This window comes from Lemur catta, chromosome 15, assembly GCF_020740605.2.
Source record: "Lemur catta isolate mLemCat1 chromosome 15, mLemCat1.pri, whole genome shotgun sequence".
In the NCBI taxonomy this organism is placed as follows: domain Eukaryota; kingdom Metazoa; phylum Chordata; class Mammalia; order Primates; family Lemuridae; genus Lemur; species Lemur catta.
In genome coordinates, this window is record NC_059142.1 from 9,748,056 (window position 1) to 9,771,572 (window position 23,517).

The 23,517-nt window shown below is 49.7% G+C and overlaps 1 protein-coding gene across 4 annotated transcripts; it reads right to left on the minus strand.

Moving 5' to 3' along the window:
• Positions 1-371: 371 nt before the first annotated feature.
• ASGR2 (asialoglycoprotein receptor 2) lies at positions 372-23,245 on the minus strand. Of its 4 annotated transcripts, XM_045570029.1 has the most exons (10): positions 11,255-11,414; positions 11,078-11,124; positions 10,627-10,824; positions 6,824-6,940; positions 6,515-6,610; positions 5,894-5,965; positions 5,577-5,663; positions 5,334-5,485; positions 1,033-1,139; positions 372-788 (listed from the first exon to the last, which is right to left on the minus strand). In XM_045570029.1, the coding sequence occupies exons 3-10, from the start codon at positions 10,691-10,693 to the stop codon at positions 623-625; spliced, it is 864 nt and encodes a 287-aa protein (XP_045425985.1). In that variant the 5' UTR covers positions 10,694-10,824; positions 11,078-11,124; positions 11,255-11,414; the 3' UTR covers positions 372-622. The 4 variants fall into 4 exon arrangements, with proteins under 4 accessions (XP_045425985.1, XP_045425987.1, XP_045425988.1 ...); XM_045570031.1 differs by lacking the exon at positions 11,078-11,124 and having other exon boundaries at positions 11,255-11,332; XM_045570032.1 differs by lacking the exons at positions 10,627-10,824; positions 11,078-11,124; positions 11,255-11,414 and adding an exon at positions 23,182-23,245.
• Between the last annotated feature and the right edge of the window lie 272 nt (positions 23,246-23,517).

Here is a 23,517-nt window from a genome sequence, read left to right on the forward strand (position 1 = left end):
TGGGGTGAAAACAAACAAACAAAAAAAGAAGCAGAGACAGGAAGACAACTTGCCAGTCCTCCTCCTCTTTGTGAACCTTTTCATGGAGGTTGAGGGTGGAGCTGAGGGTGCTCCCTGGGACCTGGCCTGGGGACACACCACCAGCAGGGCAAGCTGCCCCCTTCGGGAGCCCCCAGAGCAGCACCCCCCTGCCCCACCCAGGAGTACAGGCCCCGCCGCCTTCTGCCCCAGCCTGTCCCCCAGTGGCATCCCTCAGAATTGCGTGTCAAGGGGCAGCTGTCCAGGATTCACAGCTCATCTCTTCCAGGCCCCCTCCTCTCCCTCTTCTTTGCACCCTACAATTCCCAGTTCCAAATAACCAGGCCACGCAGTTTCAAGCATTTGTTTCTCCTTCTCCTATTCCATTGAGGAGGCTGAAAGTTAGAATAGTTACAATGAATTGTGGAAGAGGAGGGATCTCAGCCTCCCCAGGGTTTGAGACTCTTAAACCACCCTTTCTATTAGTATCTTTCCTCAGCCCTTCCCCATGTCTCTGACTCTATTTTTCTCCCTTTCTTCAAAACCCCCAACAGAGAAGCGGGGCGGGCAGGGGTGGGTGTGGGTTGGGCAGGGGCAGCCCGGCTCAGGGCTCCTGCAGGGTGCTATTCTGCTTCTTCTCACACACCCAGCGGAACACCTGCAGGCAGAAATTGTCGTTCCAGCGGCCATTCGGCTGCATTTCAGCACAGTCTTCACCTCCATCCAGCTCATGTCCCTCCCAGTTGTCTGGCTGGGTGACGGCCCAGTTCCTAAGGAGGCAGGACAAGGCTCAGCTCTGACACCTCCCCCAACCCCAGCATCCCTCACCCCACCCCAGAAAAGCCTTGCAGGGGTTCAGGGGCGGAAGGCACAACCTTGGAGGTTGGGAGTCAAAAGGAGAGGGTTGGGGAATTTGGTCCCTGATGGACAGGTAGGAGAGTGTAGTGGGGTAAAAGGCCAGGTGGCCGTCCCCAGGGCAATCTAACAAGGCGATGGAGGGAGGGGGCCGCTTACTTGTAGTTGTACCTATATTCGGTACCATCCACCCATTTCCAGGCACCATCACTGTCGGTGAGACCTATCCAGGCGTTAAAGGGGCTTGTATGTTGTGCAATGAACTTCTGGAAAAAAGCAGGAGGGAAGGAAGTTTTCAGTCCCTTGTCCCTTTATCCTCCCTTCATGCAGGCATGGAGCTGTGGCCTTCACCCCCAGGCTGAAGTGTCAGCTCCCGGCACAACCGCGTCCCAGCTTTCTTCCCTACCATGGCCACTGTTCAGTACACACTGGGCTAGACTTTGTGCTCAGTCTTTACAAGGATTGTCTCATTTAATCCTCAGAAGCCCCTCAAGCTGGGTGCCACAATGATTGCTACTTTGCAGGGACCTGGCGGGGCCCAGAGAGCCAAGCTGGTACCTGAGTTTGTGACCACAGCCCTCTGTTCACAGCCCTGGCCCAGTGTCCCCCTTCATTCCGACTCAGCTTCTACCCCAGCTCCCGTCCTCTCCCTGTCTTCTGCCTGGAGCCTCAAAGTCCTGGAATCCTGACCCTGGTCCCTGCTCCTGCTGCCCCCGGAGGCCCCAGACCATTAAGGACCTCAGTTTCACTTGCCTCTCAGGTTGCTCTTGCTTCTATGCGTAGCTGTCACTTCCTGAGGTTTGCCAGGCCCAGGGACTTCTAAGTTTAGACCCACTTCCAGAGCCCCGCTGTGACCTAGCTACATGGAGTCTGGCAGTCTGTGCTGGAAGTGGGAGGAAGCCCTGGGTGCGAGGGGGCAGCTCAGCCAGCCACCTGCAGGGGCTTGGGTGAAGGTGGTCTTTGAACTTGGTGAGACAGCACTAGGACTCGTGCACACGCCCTAGCACCACAGCCCCTCCAAGCGTTTTCTCTTACAGATATGGCTGTTCCTGAGGACTTACGTCTCAGGGTGTGGGAGGGTAGCTGGGGAAGGTATGGCCACCTGGCTCTGTGGGAGGAGCAGAGGGATGGATCTGGTGACGAACACGCATACCTAATGGTTCCCTTTGACATGTGTGAAGGGCCTCCAACTGCTTTAGGGGAAAATTGACTGATTCCACTCACACTCCCTAGAGACACAACTACGGCTGCAGTTAGGCACCTCGTCTGAGGGCAGCATCAGTTACTGTGGCGCCCCTAAACTCTAGAATCCTGCCAGTAGGGCAACGTCCTGTGTGTGAAGAGTCAGCCCTCAGAGGCAGGTGCAGCTGCTCCCCAAATTCCGAGGAGTCGACAGAGTGGGAGAGAAAGTGCCCGGAGACAAGGTATTCTATGTGATGCCAAGCTCCCTCTTCTTGTCACTACAAGAAACCGAAGTTTATAGATTGGCAAAGTTTACAGATCGGCAACATCCAGCCCTCCGTGTTGAAGACTGAGAGGAGGACCAGACAGCGGCAGACGATCAGAGAAGACGGTCCGGGTAACCTGGTCTGGGTGAACAACAGGGAAGAAACAACAGGAAAGAAAGAATTTCACCCATTCATAAAAGTGGCAGAGGGGGAAAATCATCATGGATCTTACACCCAAAAAAGGGGAAGAGGAGGAGGAAGAAAGATCTTGCTAGCAAAAGGAGAGATGAAAAGTATACTTTGAAAAGAAGATTTGTTTCAGAATATAAGAGGATGTGGAGAATAATTTCTTTCCATTCTCAAAAAATTAAAGAGGAGATGGATAACATAAGACACCTAAGACAGTATCAAAGAAGAGAACAAGATGATAAGGAAAGGAATTGAAAAGTTTGAACTGTATTTCCTTTTTTTTAAAATTATTATTATTATTTTTTTTTTGAGACAGAGTCTCACTCTGTTGCCCGAGCTAGAGTACAGTGGCATCAAGCTAGCTCACAGCAACCCCAAACTCCTGTTCTCAAGTGATCCTCCTGCCTCAGCCTCCCGAGTAGTTGAGACTACAGGCTCACAATACCACACCCAGCTAATTTTTCTATTTTTTGTAGAGATGGGGTCTTGCTCTTGCTCAGGCTTATAAACTATTTTTTTTTTTTTTTTTTTTTAGTTTCCACATGCAGTATTGACTCTTTTGGTTTTTGAAACCAGTAAGTTTCAGCCTGCCATTTAAAAGTATCACTGCAGTAACTCAAACAACCACAGGGAAGAAAACAAAAAGAACACATCCCATATAGCAAATCTGAGAACAAAAGAAGCATATTAAACAGACAAAAAAAGACAAGATTAAGATTAAATTTATCTATTAAAAAATAAATGTACCAGCCTGAGCAAGAGCGAGACCCCGTCTCTACTATAAATAGGAAGAAATTATCTGGACAACTAAAAATATATATAGAAAAAATTAGCCAGGCATGGTGGCACATGCCTGTAGTCCCAGCTACTCGGGAGGCTGAGGCAGAAGGATCACTTGAGCCCAGGAGTTTGACGTTGCTGTGAGCTAGGCTGATGCCATGGCACTCTAGCCCAGGCAACAGAGCGAGACTCTGTCTCAAATAAATAAATAAATAAATAAATAAATAAATAAATAAATGTAAATGAGATACACTCACCTAATAAAAGGTACACTTACTCAATTTTTAAAAATCAAAAACAAAACATATACACAAGCTATAGGAGAAATATCTCAATCTGGTCTGCACAGTAGCATCCCTTGGGGGACTGCCCAGGAGGAACCCAAGATTAATCAATCAGAACCTTTGAAAGTGAGACATAGGGGTTGATATTTTTTTAAAACTCTTTGAGAGGCCGGGCACGGTGGCTCACGCCTGTAATCCTAGCCCTCTGGGAGGCCAAGGCGGGTGGATCGCTCGAGGTCAGGAGTTCAAGACCAGCCTGAGCAAGAGTGAGACCCCCATCTCTACTAAAATAGAAATTATCTAGCCAACTAAAAATATATATAGAAAAATTAGCTGGGCATGGTGGCACATGCCTGTAGTCCCAGCTACTCGGGAGGCTGAGGCAGGAGGATTGCTTGAGCCCAGGAGTTTGAGGTTGCTGTGAGCAAGGCTGACACCACAGCACTCACTCTAGCCCAGGCAACAAAGCGAGACTCTGTCTCAAAAAAAAAAAAAAAAAAAACTCTTTGACAATGTACAGCCAAGGCTGAGAATCACTAATCTAAAACAAACAGATTCAAAAAGGTTAGAAAAGAAAGGATCAACAGAGATACAGCAAACAATGCAAATAAAAAGTCATCAAGGACCATGGCATTTATATATCAGATGATGAATTCAAGGCAAAAAGCATTAAGTGAGACACTGACATTCACTTCATAATGACAAAAGCACCGTCCGCTATGAAGTTGTAGCTGTCACGAAACGTTGGTGCCAAATCACAGAGCGCTGAAATCTTAGGTTGAATGGCATGAAACTGACATTTTTGCAGGTCAAAATTGATTAAAAATTGGCAACTTCACCCTGATCAGTAAAGCAAAATACGTTTGTAATCGCTCTACTGCTAAAGCACATGCAGAGACTGATGCATAGCAAACACTCGATGAATATATCCTGGCCTCTATATCCCATGGGCTGATTACTGTGGCATTATAATACTTCCAAGTTCATACAGAACACAGCCCCACAGACCCCATGGTACCAAGGCAGCACATCGTGGTTGGAAACAAACATTGGCCAAGGAGGCCGAGTGACCTGGATTCTGGCTCCATCATGGTGCACTGGCTGTGTGGCAAGTTACTTAACCCTAGTGCCCTCGTTTCCCCGCCCTTACAGCGGGGACAGTAAGAGCACCTGCCCCTTAGTGTTGTGGAGATTAAAGAGCTGAATATATGAAAGTGCCCAGCACATAGTAAGTGCTCAGTAAATGTTACCATTATTACCCTCCTTTTCCAAAATTGTCCTATCCATTCTAATGGGTTGATTCTTCTCCGTGAACTTTGGTGTCTGGTGGCAGCAGTGGGACGAGGAGACATGGAGAGCCTTGGAGGGACCAGTAACCCATTGCAGGTGAGTCGCCGGACTCCTGCCCACTCTGTTCCTTTCACCCAAGTGACCACTACATCCAAAGGCCAGTACAGCAAGAAGGAGCTCTCGGTGCCTCCACCCTCATCCTGGCGCTTTAGGTCACCCTGTCTTGAATTCTGTCTCCTGACCTGCTCCTCATCTCCTGGTCACCTGGCTCCGGTCTCTTTGCCAAGCTCCTGGCTGCAACTTCCCACCTCTTAGAATCAAGGCTGCTCCACTACAAACTTCCCAGTGTTCTACCATTCTTCTGCTTCTGGACTCTTCCTTAGGTTAAAGAGAAACAGTAAGCCCGATCCAGCCACCCAGAGCCTGCTTTCCGAGGGCTCCCTCCTGCCTTTGGGAGGTGTGGCCTCACCTGCTCCTCCCAGGAGTTGATGACCACCAGGTGTGAGTTCTCCAGCTGGCAGTACTTCTCCGCCTCTAGCCAGGACTTCCCGGAGCGAGAGAACCAGTAGCAGCTGCCCTCGTGCTCCACCCAGTTGACGGGGCAGCAGGTCCTTCCAGAGCCTGAGTGGGGGAAGGAGTTCAGGGGGACAAGATCCAGCTGGAGGGGACAGGCACACTGGAACGGAGACGTCCTCCTCCCTACCGTCCCTACCGTTGCTGTAGAGGACCTCCAACTGGCAGGTCAGGATGCGAAGATCGGCTGGGAAGTGCTTCAGATGAAGGAGCAAGGTGGCGTGGTCTTGGGGGACAGATGGACAGTGATGTGGGTGGTCATGCGGTCCCCACCTACCAGTGCCAGGCACAGAACTCCAGCCTTTGGCTGGGGAAGCACATACACAGACACACAGGGCAAATACACACACAGACCCATCACACACACAGAGATGCAGATACACGACATACGGCACCCAGGGACACACCACAGCACACCGCACACACGCTCACCCACACACGGGGAGGGTCTCTGACCTGCTTTCAGGTCCTGCTGCTGTTTCTCCAGCTTGGCTCCCAGAGACGTTATCTTGCCCACTACGCTGCCTCCTGAAAAAGAGGGAAGCTAAACCATCTCCCTCCGTTCTGCCCCCTGAACATCCCCCATCTTCACGCTCGTGGGGCACAGCCAGGGGCCCATCACCCTGTCCTGGGTCAGGGCGTTGCAGGCCTCACCGCCTGGCCTCCCCGCCTCGGCCAGACTCCTACCCAGGCACGGTGGCTCAGGTCCTTCTCCTGCTTAATCCCTTCGGTGGGTCCCCATTTTCTCACAATAAGCCTGCGTGGCGTGGCCCCTCCACACCGCTCGGGCCACCCTCACTGCTCATCCCGCCAGCCAGCTCCCACCACTAGAACTGCCCACAGTCCCATGGCCTTCCTCACCTCCCGGCCCTCAGGGGTGAGCGCCCTCCTCTTCACCTGCCTGGCCCTGGGGGCCCTCAGCTGTGGACCAGCGTCCCTGGAAGCCTGGACCAGCGTCTTGGGCTGGGCTGTCTGCCCCAGTCTGCACCCCACGGCACCCGAACACCCCCCACTGCAGACTGGGCCCTGAGCCCGCACACCTGTGCGGACAGAGAGCGCCGCACCCCAGCCGCTCACCGTGGGCGCCCAGAGCCCGGACCTCCGTCAGGGTGCTTGAGGAGAAGTTGCTGAACGTTTCCTTCAGGGCCCGCAGCTCCACTTGCATCTGTGTGCCTTGTCAGGAGACAGTGGGGACGGCGTGGGGGAGGGGTGCCCCCAACACCATCCGAGCTGCTGTCACCCTCCCCGACATTGCTGCCGCCTGATGAGTCCACCATCTCCCCATCGTCAACCCTCACCTGCCCTAGCACACGCCCCACTCTACCGCCACCCCCTTCCCACCTCGCCCTGTCGCTGCCCACCCCTGCTGGCCGCTGTGACACTCACTTTGGGACCCAATCACACAGATGGCCACCAGCAGCAGGACGTTGAAGCCCAGGCCAAGCAGACCAAGGCGGAGCGTGGAGCAAAGACGCTGTGCAAAGGGCTGGGGTGGAGGTGGCCCTGCGGGAGAGGGGAGTCAGGAGCCGGCACACGGCGCTCAGAGCCCCGGGGACGAACACATGGCGCCCCCCACCACCCAGGAGTCGGAGGAGGCCTGACCCCACAGGGCCATGAGACTGGGTGGGAAGGGTGTGGGGGGGTGCCTGGGCTTTGACCACAGTGTTTGGGCACTGCACACACCCGCACACTTACATGCTGGCACCCACAGACACATGTGCAAACATGCACATCCACCTACCCAGGAGCACACAACACACATGCAATGTCACACACGAAATTCATATCAGCTGTGTGCAAAGCCCTGATCTGGGACCGGGAAAGACACAGAGGAGGTCAGGGGACAGATGGGGCCCTGACTAGGCACACGTCCGGAGAAAGGTCTGTGAATGGTTTCCCTTCTCATTTAGCTCCTGGGAGAGGCCTCCAGATCACCTCAGGCCTTAGTCCCAACTCTTCCAAGGCCCTTGTCCCCTCCGACTAGGGTCCCCAGAGGCTGGGACCTGTGTTCTTAAAATCCATGCCTGGGTCCCTCATACAAGTCCCAGATGAGAACAACTCCTCCCCTCCCAAAATCCCACTGGGATCCCTAAGTCCGGGTCATTCCACTGTAGACCACTCCCCAGGGGCCACTCCCCAGGCCCCTTCTGCTCTCCTCATCCCACACCACTCAGAGCCTCCCCCCAACCCCTCTGGCCCACACCCCCCCAGAACCCTCATTCCTCTGTGAACCCTTTCCCCTTAGCCCACAAATACTCATACACACCTACACACACACCTTTCATTTCACTCACAAACACATTGGCACACTCGCGAGCACACACCTTCTCTCGTGTACACACTCACATAGACACACATACTAATGCACACATTTGTACACCTTGTCACACTTCCACACCCACAGCATCACACGCACGGAGCTGGCCTTGCCCCTCCAGCTGTCCCTCCAGGCCCAGAGCAGGGACCGTCCACCCTCCACCTGTAAGGAGGACACTTGCTCTTCTCTGCCTCAGGCCCTGACTCTGAGCACTTCCCTCTCTCCTCATTGCTATCACGCCCCAGCATCCCGCGTGCTGGGGAGGCTCGGTCAGGGGCCCAGAGTCTTCCTCCCCAGGTCACTGCCTGCCACCATCCCCGGTAAGTGACCGCCCAGAACTCTTGACCTTTTCACACCAACTCTTCACCTTCCCCCACTGCAGCCACACTCAGGACCCCACCTGGACCCAGAGAGGCTAAGCCTTGACATCTCCACTGCCGACTCCTGGCCTCTCACTGCCCCTCTCCATCGAGAAGTGCTGCGGGACCTCAGTCCTCCCCGCCCCAGCTGGGGCTCCACGGATGAGCCCCTGGCTGCTGTCTCCAGGACTGTCCACCCAGCAGGCCCCTGTCCTGCTTCCTGACCTGACCTGTGATTTCTCAACTCCCGACTCTGAGTCAGCCCAGCCATCTGTCTCTGCACGTCTACCCTGAAACCAGACACGTGCGCTGTAGTCCAGCTGTGCCACCAACTAGCTCCAAGGGCACGGACAAGTCATTTGAGTTTTTGGTGCCTCCATTTTCTCATGCGTAAAATGGGGATCACAGCTGTAGCTACCTGATTAGACTATTCAGAGAAGTAAGTGAGTTAAATGCTGCTTAGGCAAGTTTGAAAGTAAAAGAAAGGGTCTGCCCCAGGTGGAAACACAGGAGCCAGATTTACTCTCCCCTGAGACAACCAAGGCGAACAACAGACAACTACAAGAAATGAGAGTTTTCAAGACTATGGTCTCAGGCAATGAAGGGCAATGATCCCAAGAGATAGGAAACACACGAGATGAGCCCCCTGCCTGCCTCAGCCTGCTGCTTAGAGAAAGTTTTCAGGCCACAGGCCAGGAAGGGAAATCCAGGCAGAGCCCTGCAGACCCCCCCCCCCCCCCCCGAGTTGAGGAGCTGATGCTGAGGAGACCAGAGAGTTAGACTTCAAAGGATCAAACTGACTTCAAGTTACTTAACTGTGTCCCAGAACAAAGCTCAAATACAAAAATACCCAGCACCCAACAAGGTAAAATTCACAATGTCTGGCATCCAAAGATTACAAGGCATACAACCAAACAGGAGAACACAACTCATATGAGGATTTTACTATTAATAAATCTATTGAAACAGATCCAGAACTGGCACAGATGTTAGAATTAGCAGACAAGGACATTAAAACATATTATATCTCTATCCCATATGTTCACAAAATTAAGTAGAACCATGGGGGATATTTGAAAGTCCCAAGTTGAACTTCTAGAGATGAAAACTACAATGTCTGAAATGAAAAATACACTAGATGGGATTAGTGGAAGATTAGACATGCACAAGAAAAATTTAGTTAATTTAAACACTAGCAATAACTATATAAAATGAAACACCAGGAGAAAAAAGAATCAAAAACAAAATGGCAAGAGCACCAGTGAGCTGCGGGACCACTGACATCTGGGTAATTGGATTCCTTAAAGGAAAGGAAGAAGAAACAAAAAAATATTTTATGAAACAATGGCCAAAACATTTCTAAATTTGCTGAAAACTGTAGACACATACAGTGCTAGCAAGAGTGGCAGACGGGCCCCGGTGAGCAGCAGATCAACGTCAGCTCACACAATGACTCCCCGTCTGGGGCAGCAGAGGCTGCTAGGCAGAAATGTGCTGACTCGGTTGCATCTCCGGTGGTGTCCGTCAGTCCATTTGGGTGAGCTCCCTCTCCCATTAATTTCAAAACGTCCAGACTTTCTCCAAGCCTCCTGCACAAACTCTAAATCCTCTCATTCTCAGAAGATTCAACAATTTCCTAAATCCTTTTGTGTGTTCACTATGCACCCGGCACCGTCTGGGCACTGGAGTTGCAGGGAAGAGTGAAGTGGGCATGGCCTCTGCCCCATGGAGCCCACCGCCTGGTGGGAAGGCCTATCCTGCCTGCCCCTCTGCCCTGCCCTGGACAGCACCAGCCCTCCCTCAGTCTGCCAGCCTCAGGAACACGGGGTCCCTCCTCCCAGCCCAGCTAACTGATCCCCCTCCCTGAGTTCCAAGTCCCAGCCCCTCCTGCCTGCACGGAACCCGCTCCACCACCAGCACCCACACACCTGATACCCTCCTCCATCCCTGGCTCCTGCCCTTCTGCCTAGAACAGCTCAGATCTCTCTCTTGCCTTAAAATCTTTCCCCAGACACTGGGGGCCTTCCGTCAAGATTAGTAGGATCCAGGCAGAGGAACTGGGGGCTGGGGGAGGAGCAGGAATCTTCCAGGATCTCTCTGTTCCCCTTTCCCCACCCACCCCAACTCACCTCCCCCCCTCAACAGTCCTGGCTGAATGTGTGTTCCTTGCAAGCACATACGTGTGTGCACACATACATGCAAGGCACGCATGTTCTCAGGATGGGAGGAGGAGGGGAGGAAGTTGTCTCCAGCTTCCAGGTGTCCCCACACCTCTGGGCACACACCCTTGCCTAGGGCCCTGTGAGGTCAGGGGCAGGCAGAGGTGCTGGGCACCTCACACCCAGAAGGGCCCAGTCCCCATTTGCAGAGTGAATGTGACAGAGACCTTAGGGAGACAGAGGGGGATCGGGAGCTGAGACAGAGGTGGAGTGAAGCCCCAGAAACTGGACACTTGCCTTTCCAAAACAGATCTTCTCCCCTGGGATTCTGCCTGCAAGTGCAGGGTCCCTCACCTCTACTGAGCTGGTGGTCATTTTCCTCCAAGTCCAGCTGCTGGATGTCTTGAGAGTCCTTGGCCATAGCAAGCCCAGGCTGGAGCTGGACCTGGGGCTGGGCTGAGGTTGCTCTGAGGGCTGGGGCTGAGCTGAGGGCTGGGCTTGTGCTAAGATGCAAATTCACGTGGAGGCTGGTGGTGGGATTGAATGTAGAACCTGAGTGGGTGGAGATGGTGGGTTTGGTTGGGCATGAGGTTGGAGCTGAGTTTGGGGCCAAGGTTTGAAATACTGCTGGGTCCTGTCCCTTCTCAAGAGATTGCTTAGGGCTTAACACAGCCAGAAGCCTTCTGTCCATACTGTCGTGGACCAGACCACCCCACATCTTCCCACTGAGCCCCCATGGTCCCTGAACCAGGGCGTCCTTAACCCCAAACATCCCCATCCCAGCTGCCTCCCCCACCTCGGTTACCTGCTGAAGGTGTGGAGCTGGCTCCTGGCTCCACGGGCAGCCCAGTCCTGGGGCAAAGAGGGGTTAAAGCCAGGAAAACTGGGGCGGGTGGCACAAGTTGAGCAGGGGAAAGGGGAGAAGGGGCTGGTCCCGCAAGCACCCTGAGCCTGTGTGTCTCAGTGTCCAAGTGATTCTCACCTGGCATCTCCTGTCCCTGGGACTTTGGACAGTAAACAGAAGTGGAAACAGAGCTGGAACTCACGCAGTGAATGCTGGGGGTGGGGGATGGAACCATCTCTCCTCCCCCTGGAGACTCCCAGGAAGAGGGGGCCTCCCGGGCTGTCCCCACCCCACACACCAGCCACCTCACTCCTCATCGCACCATTTGGGAGGAGGAGCCAGGCCAGTGGGGCCGGGGAGCTGCTTGCTGTTCCCCTCCGTCGTCCCTCCTCCCTTTCACTTCCTGCCTCTGAATTTCCCAGAACTGTTGGTGTCTCCAAATATCCCTAATCAGGATCACAGGGATCGGTCCTCTGCTCTTGCCCAATCCGGCATCCGAGCGCCGGCCCAGCCCCCTATGGGCCAGGCCGCCGGGCTCTCAGCTCCTGCCTGACGCTTGTCTCTCCCGGGGAGTAAAGTCACTCAAACCCAGAAGCCGCAGGGGTCGGAGAGAGCTGTGCAGAAAGCAGGAGGTAGGAAGGATTCCATCTCAGTGGGCCCTCAGGCCCAGGCCCTGAACCGGCCCTAGGAGCTCACACGCTGTCCTCATGCCAGCCACTGTCCCAAATCCCCCACAGAAGCTTCTCAGGGAACCCTCACAGCACAACACCCCACGGGGCAGGTACGTTTGTGATCCCATTTCACAGGGGTGGAAGGGCGCCTCAGGGAGATTGAGGACCTGTTCCAGGCAGAGGGGCAGGAAGGTAGAGACTGAGAATGCGAAACAGGGTAAACGGGGAACATGACACCATAGGAAAGGGTCTTCGCTGTCCTACGAGGAAGACTGTGTTCTGTGAACTGAAGAACAGGATTAACTTCTACACTTGCCCTGGTAACAGCTTGGGAAAGAAAACACAGATTTGTCCAGGCTTTTTTGACCCTCACCAAACCCAGGCTGCTGGGGACAGACCTTGTTTCCCTTATAAAGCTGCCCATGCTTCACCCCATGTTGAAAATGGATCCTGTCCTTTCCTTGTAACTTTCTCACCCACACTGGAAGTAGCCGTGCACCCCAATATCCTGTCATTCCCCCCGCAGCTTGGCCGTAACTCACAGTGGGAGGTGCATTTCACAGCGTGATCCAGAACAGACAAGCCCCTGCACACACATGCATGTGTGTATGTGTCACTGTGTTCTGCATCCCCAGTGCCTGGCACACAGTAGGTGCTCAACAAGTATTTACTGAATGAGTGAGTGAACAGAAGAATGAACTTGGAGACGTGCTATGGACACAAAAGTTTCACAAAACATGCTTACCTTACTATTTGCTTTCTATTTCATGACGGACTAAATTGGACTCACTAATGGGTCACAACTCAAAGTTTGAAAAAGTCTGCTGCAAAGCCCCAATCTTGACAGATGTGTGACTTTCGTCCTGAGATACAGGCAAGAGCTTAATAAGTGGATTGCCTACTGCATGTCAAGGTTCACCAGCCACCAGCCAGGGATGGGGGGATTCTCACTGGCCATCCGTCTTGAGTAAACTGAGTCTACATTTCAGGATATGCACTTATAATCCCCCTCTCCTGGCACTTGACAGGAGAGGGATGGGACAGAGAAAACAAGAGACATCCTCTGCGTCTTTCTCTTTCTCCCTATGCGAAAGTCATCATTTCAACTTACCAAAAGTTAACAGAGACAAAGTCTCACTCTGTCTCTCAGGCTGGAGTGCAGTGCTTTCATCATAGCTCACTGCAGCCTCCAACTCCTGGGCTCAAGCAATCCTCCCCCCTTAGCCTCCTGAGTAGCTGGGACTACAGACGCATGCCACCACGCCTGCTAATTATTTTTTATTTTTTGTAAAAATAGGGTCCAGGGTCTCACTATGTTGCCCAGGCTGGTCTCAAACTCCTGGCCTCAAGTCATTCTCCCACATCAGCTTCCCAGATTGGTGGGATTACAGGGGTAAGCCTCCGTGCCCAGCCTCCTTATAACACTTTTCTATTTCTTAAAATAAAAACTCCCTAAAATCACATTCTCTTTTCTCAGGAGGACTTCCTTTGTGGAGTTCTTAGCCACAGCCTATGTCTTGAGTGGTAACTTAACTAAAATTATTTACTAAGTGTTAACCTAGCAGAGTCGTAACTCCGAGTTATTCCCTCATGCCCAGAGGATAGGAAGGGGCCAGTGAGCCTCTTTGGATCTGAAATAAGAATCCTATCCTTGCTTAGAGATTCAAAGTGCAAAAAAATATCCAGGAGTTCAAGACCCACCTGGGTGACAGAGCAAGACCCCATCTCTACAAAAATAAAAGAATTAGCTAGGGGTGGTGGCAGGCACCTGTAGTCCCAGCTACTCGGGAGGCTGAGGTGGAGGCATTGCCTGGCCCAGGAGTTTGAGGCTGCAGTGAGCTATGATTGCACCACTGCACTCCAGCCTTGGCAACAGAGTGAGACCTTGGCTCAAAAAAAAAGAAAAAAAAGATTAAAAAAAGAAACTTCTTTGTAAGGAAAACATTGCAAGGTGAGAATAACTAGTATGTCTCCAGTGAAACCAAAAGAAACTATGCTAGAAAGAAAATGTTATGACAGTAGAGTACTAAGTTCTGCAGGACATAACACTGACGTAGACATATAATGTGAACACTTCTTTTTTAACTGAAGATGGTGGCATCACTGCATTTGGAAAATGGCATTGGCATAAGAGAGCTAATTTTCATCTCACATAACTGAATAAGTAGTCGAACATAAATCTCCTTTGTCTGGTGGTCACCTTGCACTGAGAGGACAACAGATCCAGCCAGGGGAGACTGACGAGTAACTGTACTTGGCATCACGGAACGGTCTGGCCCTCGGACTTGGCATGACTTGTGCACTGTCGGGAAGCCACTGGGAGAACCGAATATCCTAACACTTTGTGGGCCCAAGTCTCTGCCCTCTGTACTCTAAAGCACGTGAGCAAGAACTCTAGAAACCACAGCTATAGGAGGGACATGGAGTTAGCCATAACCATTGTAACTGTCGGATGTGGGGAGCAGAGGAGAGGGACAGCTCGGGAGGGCCAGGTTTCTGGCTGAGACAAGCGGTGGCTGGTGGCACCACCCACCAGCCAGGGAGCCCATGGGAGATGCACTTTGGTGGCAGGGGTGAGGAGTCACTGAGTTCCGGCTGGGACTTGGGTTTATCATGCTTGTGGTCCCCTGTGGAGAGCCTGCCAGGAGGCAGTCGGACACAGATGAATCTGCCACCTGGGGGGCGGGGTGGGGGCTGTCAGGCTGGAGCCTAGAATCGCCAAAGCCAGGGAAGTGGAGAGGAGGGTCTAGGATGGAGGCCTGAAAAACACCCACATGCAACAGATGGACAGAGAAAGAGAGCTTGCAGCAGAGAGGTGGCAGGAAAACACTGAGGGAACCCAGAAGCCAGTGAAGACGTGTCACCCAGTCCAAGATGACCGTCTGAGCCTGTGTATTTCCTGCTATGCCACTTCTAAATATTTTCTCTATTGAAATTACAAGAGTAATAATTCTATAGAGAAAATATCCATATCACTGTTGGGAATTAAAAAAGGATTTCACTCACATGCCACAAACCCCGAGGAATTTCTGCAAGATGCAGTGTGGCTAAGCGCGAGCCAAGGGCAGAGCTGCCCAGGACTCTGGTGTGGAGGGAGGCGGAAGAGAACTCCATCTGGGGAGCGAACAGAGGACATCCGGGAAATGCCACAAACATCCCCGCCCTCCTCAGGTGGCAGGAGCTGGGGACAAGGACAGTTGCAGTGCCGTGTTCAATGATACTGCCATCTGCAAGAAGTGCCCTGGATACCAAGGTCCACAGTGAGGCGTGGCCCCCGCGGTACTTGCAGCTTTCCCTTGACAGGCCAGGCTGGCGCTAAGGATGGCAGAAGTGCCGCCCAGCTCGGCTGCTAACCCCTGCAGCAGCGCGTCCTAGAGAACACGACACTGCCCAAGCTCCCCCTACATTGCCACGCAAATCAAGAGAACGAACTGGAACGTGAAGAAACCCCCCAAAAACCTCTACCGCTGTCAGGAGACCCACCCCTCTCAACTCCAGTACTGAACAGACCTTCCTTTGAATGGAGGGGTGTCATGGACTGAATGATTCTCCCCCGTCCGGAATCTATATGATGAACCCCTAACCCCCACGTGACTTGTGAAAACTGATAGTATGAATTGGAGTTATCTTGTCGTACCAATTAAGTTAGAGTTGAGAAACCAGGGGGAAGAAAATAAAAGCACTGGGGGCACAGGGGCCCAGGGGTTATCTCGAAAGCCAGCTGCCGAAATGAGCTGCTATATCCTTAAAACTGGTCTTACCTAGTAGCTGCAGAAACGAATCAATTACCGTGACTCTCAGACTGGTTTTCCCCCCACCCACCACCACTGCCACCACTCATGTCGGGACCTTGTCCACTCCCAAAACCCCTGCCAGTGCGACGAGTTTGCCTTCAAAACAATACGTAACATCTCCCTTTCTAATAAAACCCCAACCTTTTCTTTGTTCTTTGGACATCCCTAAGACCACCCTGGTCTGTGTGTGTGCCCCTGTGGTTCTGTTTTCCCAAATAAAATGCTTTGTTTGGAGATTTGTCTCTCTATTTTATTTGACTTTGACACTATATTGGGATGTGAGACCTTTAAGGAAGTGATTTAGGTTCAAAGAAGTCATAAGGGTGGGCCCTAGTCCAACAGGACCGGTGTCCTCCCAGAAAGAAGAGACACCGTGGAAACGCAGAGAAAAGGCCATGTGAGGACCCAGAGAAAAGGCAGCTGCCTACGAGCCAGGAAGAGACCAGAAACCGACTCTGCTGACACTTTGATCCTGAACTCCCAGCCTCCAGACCTGCGAAAACATAAATTCCTGTTGTTTAAGCCGCCCAGTGTGTGGTGTCCTGTCACGGCACCCCCAGCAGTCTAATGCAGTGGGCACAGAGACAAAGGGAACTGGACATACGAGAGTTCAGTGAGTCAAAAGATGGAAATAAATCAGACAAATGATCCTTTTAAAATAGACTTAGCTATAAACAGGGAAAAGGTTTTTTTTTTTAATCTACAGTTTACATGCTAAATAAATTAATCTTGCTTCCATCAAACAAGAGCAGGAAGTCATAAGAAAGGAACAATTGATAATAGAAAAATAATTTGGGAGGAGTAGCGCAACGATTGATAATTGTGGAACACAGTGGAGGATGTGAAGAGCCAACTGGTAATAGCAGTAAGCTGAGTCAGTGATTTACAGAACAGAAACGGTAAACTCTTTCCAGGAGTTGTCAATGGAAGGTTTTCAGACAAGATTCGGGACACATATTCTTTCCATAAATGATCCTTAAATGGTCAGTTGCCTGAAACTAAAGGAATCGCAATGGTTGGGTCGGTGGAGCCTTTGGCAAGTGCAACTCAGAGCCAAGGAAAAGAGATCTCTGCCCCCATGTTCATAACAGCGCTATTCACAGTAGCCAAAAGGTGGAAATAGCACAAGTGTCCATCAACAGGTGAATAGATAAACAAAGTGTGGTCTATCCAAACACTGGAATATTATTCAGCTGTGAAAAAGGAGGAAATCCTGACACAGGCTACCACATGGATAGGCCATGAAGTCATTACACTAAGTGAAATAAGCCCGTAGCAAAAGGACAAATATGGTGTGATTCCACTTAGATGAGGTCCCTAGAGTAGTAAAATTCACAGAGACAGAAAGAATGCTGGTTGCCAGAGGTTGGGGTAGGTGGAGAATGGGGAGTTTCTGTTTAATGGGGACACAGTTTCAGTTGGGGAAGATGAAAATTTCTGGGGATGGAAGTTGATGATGACTGCACAACAATATGAATGTATTTAATGCCACCAGACTGTACATTTACAAATGGTTTAAACTTAATGTTATGTGTATTTTACCACAACAAAAAAGGAGAGGAGGGATGGAGAAAACAAAAGAGATGTAAGTTACTATATTTCATCAAATGGAAAATCCTGTCAATTGTAAGATACACATTGTTTATGGGCCACTAAGGAAAATAATGACAAAATTATTTTTTATCACTTAAAAGAATTTCTATTGTGTACTTATTAAAAGTGCTTTTGTAGACTTATTTAGACATGTATTTTATCCTACATCACTCATGTGTAAACATAAATAAAATAAATTGGTTAGAATATTCCCAAATATATATGTAAATAAAACGATAATTCTATAATATAGAATAAATGCAAGTAAAATAAATTGGTTAAAATATTCCTCACACTTCATCTTCAGAGTCTAATTCTTCTGATTCATTTGAGACCCCAAATTGTCAATGCCAATGTTGTCCTCTACGCTATCAAGAGCGTTGCTAACATGGCATTTCTGAAGAGTCCTCCATTCTCGTCTCTGGGATTTTCTCCCAAGCAGCTGACATCCTCTCTGCAAGCTTTCTTTATCTTTCCAGGAATTGTCAATGGAAGGTTTTCAGACAAGATTGGGGACACATATTCTTTCCATAAATGATCCTTAAATGGTCAGTTGCCTGAAACTAAAGGAATCGCAATGGTTGGGTTGGTGGAGCCTTTGGCAAGCGCAAGCACGCACAGTGGTGACCTCCGTGTCACAGCTATCTCCTGATGGAAGCAGTTGCGAGATGCCATTGACTGTGAAACATCCCAACTTCAGAGATGTTGATGTGAAAAAATGTACATCACAGAAACAGTGAAAATACAGCATAAGAAAAATGATGAGAGATGGTAAGATAGAATCAGCACATCCAAAATGCACACAAGAACTACAGAAAAAGAGGCCGGGCGCGGTGGCTCACGCCTGTAATCCTAGCACTCTGGGAGGCTGAGGCGGGTGGATTGCTCGAGGTCAGGAGTTCGAGACCAGCCTGAGCGAGACCCCGTCTCTACTAAAAAAAATAGAAATAAAAATTATCTGGACAACTAAAAATATATATACAAAAAATTAGCCGGGCATGGTGGCGCATGCCTGTAGTCCCAGCTACTCGGGAGGCTGAGGCAGTAGGATTGCTTACGCCCAGGAGTTTGAGGTTGCTGTGAGCCAGGCTGACGCCACGGCACTCACTCTAGCCCGGGCAACAGAGCAAGACTCTGTCTCAAAAAAAAAGAAAAAAGAACTACAGAAAAAGAATAAGAAACAATGGAGAAGAAATAATAGAAAACATTTCCCCAAACTGTATAAAGCCTTAGTCTCCTGTTCCAATGGCTTCCTCTAGAAATTGATCCCTAGTTTCTGCAGTAAACACAAGCCCATTCATTTATTCATTTGCTCATGGATTCAGTCAGCAAGCATCAGCAGCCTACTATACTTCAAGCACTCCCAAAGGCTCAGACACTTGCACTCCACACTCTCTGAGTGCCCCAAATAAAGCCTGCAGCCTTTCTTTTCCTCTGACAATTAGCATTCCATAACTGCGTCTCCCTTCTCACGTTGGCTTCCAGGAGCCTCAGAGTAAAACCAGAGACCAAACATTAAGAACTGTGTATGTCCTTATGACCATCTTTTTCTCCCCATTTTGACCTTCTACTTTTGTTTTAGCTTCCCCTGGTCCATATTCTTTATTCTCAGATATATTTTACCATCATTCTGTTATGTTTTTTTTTATTGTTGTTTCAGTTTTCTTTCTTTCTTTTTTTTGCGGGGGTGGGGTAAATCCTTCAAATACTTCTGGAACATACGTGCCCCTACCACCGCCACCTGCAGACCTACGCTCCTCCTGCACTGTTCGTGGAAAGCCCCAGGACACAACCTTGACCCTCCTCCCTCCTGCCACACTGGTGAATTACACGTCCAACCCCCTAAATATCTCTGCAACACGTGCTACAGCGGTCGCAGCTCAAGGTGCAGAAGTGTCACTTTATTTTCTCATAACTGGATTTAAATAATACCTCAAGCCCTCTTTCTGCTTTATAACAGAAGTGTTATTAGAACAGGAAAAGGGGTGTGTGTATACATATAATAACAACTTGAGACATGGAAAAAGAGTTCTATTCATTTTCCCCTAGTGCCACGTACCTCCTCCCACCCACCCCACCCCCCACACAGGCAAGAACAAAGGATTGGATGAAAAACTGCTAGGCTCAAGGAGGGCCAAGTGCACATGGAAACAAGTACGGTTTGTGATCCAGAAAGAGCGGATATGGATGTTCTTTATAACAGCGGATGGGATTCTAAAGAAAAACAAAAAGAGGACTAGAAGGAAGAGGAGGAGGCATTTGGAGAGTTTCTATAGGTGAGAGGCACTTAGTCCTCCCCTCTCCCCTACAGAGGGTTGGAGCCCACATGGCTCCGGTGATGTGAGGGCCTCTAAGAGACCGCCCTCGGAAGTCTAGGGATGGTTTCACAAACAGAGCAATGGGGCTGTTGCTGACCAACGGGAGTTTGCTGAGGGCCCAGAACCTCAGCATCATCTTGCTCAAACGAAGCCTGAAAGAACCATCCCTAGCTAAGATGAAGGGAGTCTTCCCTTGGCGACCTGTGGCTCTTGGGAGACTAGAAGAGATCTTCAAGCATTCCTATAGCCCCGTGGTGTAAAGCAAAGCACGGGCGATGCCCAGGGGGAAAGTCAGTGGGCTACGCCAGAAGTCATCTGGTTGAGCCTGTAATCCTAGCACCCTGGGAGGCCGAGGCGGGAGGATTGTTTGAGCTTGGGAGTTTGAGACCAGCCTGAGCAAGAGCAAGACCTGTCTCTGTTAAAAATAGAAAGAGTACCCCCACAATATGCTGAAATAATAATTTTAAAAAAAGAACATACAGTGGGGAAAGGACAGTCTCTTCAATAAATGGTGGTGGGAAAACTGGCACAAAAAAAAAATAGAAAGAAATTAGCTGGACAACTAAAAATATATAGAAAAAATTAGCCGGGCGTGGTGGCACATGCCTGTAGTCCCAGCTACTCGGGAGGCTGAGGCAGAAGGATTGCTTGAGCCCAGGAGTTTGAGGTTGCTGTGAGCTAGGCTGACGCCATGGCACTCTAGCCCCAGGCAGCAGAGTGAGACTCTGTCACGCAAAAAAAAAAAAAAAAAAAAAGAAGTCATCTGGTTGAGCAAAAGGAATCCACCCAGAATGGGACACAGTGTAGACCACCATGGGGGCTGAGAAGAGGCGCATTATTCCCCATACAGTCATTGACTTGACAAGCCAATGAGACATCACATAAATGACTGGTAGAGTTGGATCCTGCTCTGAACAAATGGTAAAGAATCCCTATATTTAGCCGGCTGCAGTGACGCGTGCCTGGGATCCCAGCTGCTCGGGAGGCTGAGGCAGGAGGATTGCTTGAGCCCAGGAGTTTGAGACCAGCCTGGGCAACATGGAGAGACCCCATCTCCAAAAAAAAAATTTTTTTTTTAAAGAATTCTGTATTCACCCCAGCAGTAAAGCAAAGGAAGGTAGTTGCAACCTTAGTGGTTATACATAATTCTATCTATTCAAGTCCAACCAAAAAGAGATGGAATATGGAAAAATACAAAACCCAGGAAATGTAGGCTGAGTTCAATCCCATTTGGAGAGTATGGATGTAGCAACTGGAAAAGGACACAGAACTTTTCTCCCTGTGCCTCCAGGAAAATCATACTAGTCATAAGCAGCGCCAGACCCCATATCCAGTGTCAGAACTCTGTCCAACCAGCAGCCTCAGGCAACCCCAGCAACCCCAGCAACCCCAGGGGACAGAGGATGTTAATGCTTTTCCTTCAGGGAAGTGTATTCCAAACTAGGAAGGTTTGAAACTAAATATATAGATGACAAATTAAATCAAATGTGCAGCATTAATACTTTTGTGCTAAATTTAAAAGCAATCTATATTTGGTATTATAATGTGTAAGAAAATTTAGCATACTAAAAAATTTGAAATTAGCCTTGTGATAGCAAATTAAAACATAAAATCAAGTACTTGATTTTAGACTTGTGGTTTCAATTGAAAGGTATGAAATAATTTGATTATGTTTGTTAACAGTATTGGAACGTTTAAGAGACCTTGAAGATTCATTATGAATATTAATTTAACTTACTTGTTTCATTTTTTTTTTCTTGAGACACAGTCTCATTCTGTCACACTGGGTAGAGTGCAGTGGCATCATTGTAGCTCACTGCAACCTCAAACTCCTGGGCTTAAGTGATCCTCTTGCCTCAGCCTCCTGAGTAGCTAGGACTACAAGCACTCTACACGCCTGGCTAATTTTTCTATTTTTAGTAGAGATGGGGTCTCACTCTTGCCCAGGCTGGTTTTGAACTCCTGACCTCAAGGGATCCCCCCACCTCAGCCTCCCAGAGTGGTAGGATCACAAGCATGAGCCCCCACATCTGGCCCTTGCTTCATTTTTTATTCTTGAGCCAAGCATTTTAAAATACTTAGAATACACTGAATGCATAAATTCAGTTTAAAATGTTTCCAGGCATTTAACTGCTTTGTGAATGAAACTGATTATTTAAGTTTTCTGTCTTCAATTTTTGTTATTATGCAATAATCAGTGAGAAAGTGAAGTTGGTGGCTCTTATTTAGCACAATTTATAAAAAGAATAATCATGTTTATAAGTTGAACCTATAAGACACTTAGGGACAACTAGTTTTAAAATGCACTTTAACAAATAGACTTAATTTTATAAAAACAGAGTGATAGTACATAGTCCTTTCTATACACAAATGCCACCTGAAAGGCCAGCATTGCTAATAAACTATCTAACAAAGAAGAAAACTCACAGCACATAACTGCCCCTTTGAAGACAAAGATCACAAAGCACAACTGCCTGTTTGTTTGATTAACCACCTGTGCCTTAACTTTCGGTCTTTAAGAGTTGTGTTTTTACAGCACTTGAAAAGAACTGAGCAGATAGAAGGAACTTGACCTTCCCCCGGTTCCTGCCAGACCACATTCCGAGGAAACTGATAAGCCAGCCTGGCAGAGAAGAGGAACAAAAAGGAAAAACTATCAGCTGGCAGCAATAACTGTTCTTTTTTTCTTTTCCCTTTACCCCAGTAGAAACCCCAAACCCCCTTACCCCCAAGGCCGGCACTTCTTCTTTTCCTTCTTTTGTGCGGTGCCCTTTCCTCCTTTGGAAAGCAAAATGAACTTTTGCTCCAAACCTGTCCTAATCTTTGTTTTGAGAATTGTTTCTCACCCCACACTATGAGTTCCCACCCTAACACCACCTGAAACATCAAACATCAGAAACTCACCTTGACATTAGGGTCCACATGCCAAAGGACTGGGGTTCAGGGCAAGCCCCCTGAGACAGTGCGAGACTCACGCCAAGACCACCCACAGGAGAGCCACCCTGGACTCCCCTCTTGCCAAGCAAATGGACCGGGCAGAACGTCCACAGCTCCCCCACCCCACCCCAGCGCCAGCCTGAGGGACCAAGAGGCCAAGAGGGTGGGCTTCCTGCCCAGGCCACCCACGACCCCACATTAGGAGGCTGTTTCCACTCCACCATGCCCCTCTCCTCTTCTCTGCTCTCTTTTTCTCCATAGCACTTGTCACCATTCAGTATATTAGGCATTTTATGTATTTCATTAACATCCTTCTGCACACGTTTGAAGGCAGGCGCTGAGAGAGCAGGGCTTCATCTCCTGCAGTCCCAACCCCCCAGCACTCAGATTGGCACACATACCTGGTCTGCTCCCAGTAAACACGAGTTGCATGAATGAATGGAGGACTTTGTTTCTCGTGGTCTTTTTATATTCCCTCTCTCCATCTGGACTGCCAGCTCCTTGAGCTCAGGAACTGTCCTACTCACTACTCAACCTCTGTGCCCGGTGCCATGCCCTCCAAAAAAAAGCTAGGGTCCAATCTGTGTAAAAGGAACTCCCTGTGGGAAGGCAGGCAGGGCCTCGGGAATCAAACCAACATAAATTTGAATTCTGGTTCTGCCACTTACCAGCCATAAGTGAACCTTAGACGTGTTACACAAGATCTCTGACCTTCACTTTCTTCAGCTGGAAATGGGTATAATGACACCTACCTCGCTCTGTCCTTGTGCGAGTTAAATGGGTTAATGCAAGGGAACTCATTTACTGCTTTTCAACTCCTCCAATTGTGGCCGAGAAATCTCTCCTCCTCTCTCTCTGAGCTTCAGGTATCTGACTCATGTTTACTCCCCTGGGGCGTGGCAGGGGCATGAACCCCAGAGGAAGGCCCAGCTCAGGCAGAAGAATGAGGTCCTGGTTGGGGATTTGGAAGCACCAACAATTTGGGGAACTTTCAGGGCAGGAAGTGAAAAAAGATGTGGGGGAGAGAGGGGGAAGAAGCAACCTGCACCCTGGTCCCTTCTCAACAGCCCACCCACTGCCAAGTCATG